Source organism: Condylura cristata, unplaced genomic scaffold, assembly GCF_000260355.1.
Source record: "Condylura cristata isolate star-nosed mole 26May11 unplaced genomic scaffold, ConCri1.0 scaffold00375, whole genome shotgun sequence".
Taxonomy (NCBI): Eukaryota; Metazoa; Chordata; class Mammalia; order Eulipotyphla; family Talpidae; genus Condylura; species Condylura cristata.
Window position 1 is genome coordinate 2688 of NW_004567476.1, and position 1630 is coordinate 4317.

Here is a 1630-nt window from a genome sequence, read left to right on the forward strand (position 1 = left end):
GCTGATCAATTGAGTGAACAGCATTTTTCATAGGGGCCGCTGAAGAACAGCTTTTTGCTGATAAAATTATTTGGAAAACACAAGAGCCTGTATGGATTAATCAGTGGCCCCTAACACAAGAAAAAATAGAGGCTCTAGAACAACTAGTCCAAGAACAATTGGACAAGGGACATCTTGAGGAGACTAATAGTCCTTGGAACACACCTGTTTTTGTCATAAAGAAAAAATCAGGAAAGTGGAGATTATTATAAGATTTAAGGGCAGTAAATGCAGTAATGGAAGATATGGGAGCTTTACAACCTGGTCTTCCATCTCCGGTGGCAGTGCCACAAGGATGGCATGTCATAGTTATTGATTTACAGGACTGCTTTTTCACCATCAAATTACAGCCCGATGATTGCCCTCATTTTACATTTAGTGTTCCTTCTGTAAATTTTCAAAGACCATTCAGAAGGTACCAGTGGAAAGTTTTACCTCAGGGCATGAAAAATATCCCCACTTTATGTCAAAAGTTTGTGGCAGCTTCATTATTACACATTCGCTGCTCATACCCTGAGGCACTATCGTCTTTGACTTTGGTTGACGATGCCCTCAGCTCAGCCAGAGTCAAACAGATTCAGCTACACATGCCCTGGCAATTATTAATCTTTGCCACAGAATATACTCCCAAAGGCTGCCTTTGGCAACATGGAGTTCTGGAATGGCTACATTTAGCACACACGCATTCAAAAATGCTGGCTGATTATCCTTATTTATGTGCATTATTAATTGTTAAAGGCCGTCAGCGCTCTAAAGAATTGTTTGGCAAAGATGTTCCTGAGATCATATCGCCATATAATAAATTACAAACGGATCTTTTATTTCAGAATAATGAGGATTGGATTATAGCACTGCAAGGCTATGCAGGTCAAATTAAATTTCATTACCCTCGACATCCTGTGGTTGAATTTGCAAAAAAGGTTAGCATAATTTTCCCTTTGTGGTATTCATCAGAACCTTTACCACAGTCTATCAATCTTTTTACTGACGGTTCTTCCTCCGGGAAATCGGTGGTTTACACTGAGGGGCGCTTGCCGCTGATGGAGGCAGGAAATGTGACCTCCGCCCAACAGGCGGAAATTAGAACAGTGCTCATAGCCTTTAAAATTTTTCCACAAAGCTTTAATCTCTTTACGGATTCTAAGTATGTTTCTAATTTATTTCCAGCGATTGAGACGGCCCTGCTGTCGGGTCATTCAAAAATACTGCCAATGCTAAAAGAATTACAAAAACTCATTCAAAGTCGATCTAATAAATTTCATGTTTCACATATTAGAAGTCATTCTTCTTTACCAGGTCCTTTAGCACAGGGCAATGCTACTGCTGATTCATTAACTAAGTCAGTCATTGCCACAGTTCAACAAGCCCAAGACAGTCATATGCTACATCACCAAAATGCTCTTGCATTAAAAAGGATGTTCTCCTTAACCAGGGAACAAGCAAGACAGATTGTGCGCGACTGTTCTGTATGTCCACCGCCACAGTCAGTTCCAAAAATGGGCGTGAATCCCAGAGGTCTTAAGCCAAATGTCCTCTGGCAGATGGATGTTACTCATGTTCCTATGTTTGGAAAGATGTGTTATGTACATGT

The 1630-nt window shown here is 40.5% G+C and overlaps 1 protein-coding gene across 1 annotated transcript in view; it reads left to right on the top strand.

Annotated features, from left to right (window-relative positions):
* LOC105854690 (endogenous retrovirus group K member 5 Gag polyprotein-like) overlaps positions 1–1630 on the top strand; it is a gene marked incomplete at its 3' end in the record, with an annotated part of 6434 nt that overhangs the window by 2577 nt on the left and 2227 nt on the right. The window contains exon 2 of the mRNA XM_012734988.1: positions 867–959. Coding sequence (XP_012590442.1) covers positions 867–959 — 93 coding nt within the window. The remainder of the gene's footprint in view (positions 1–866; positions 960–1630) is intronic.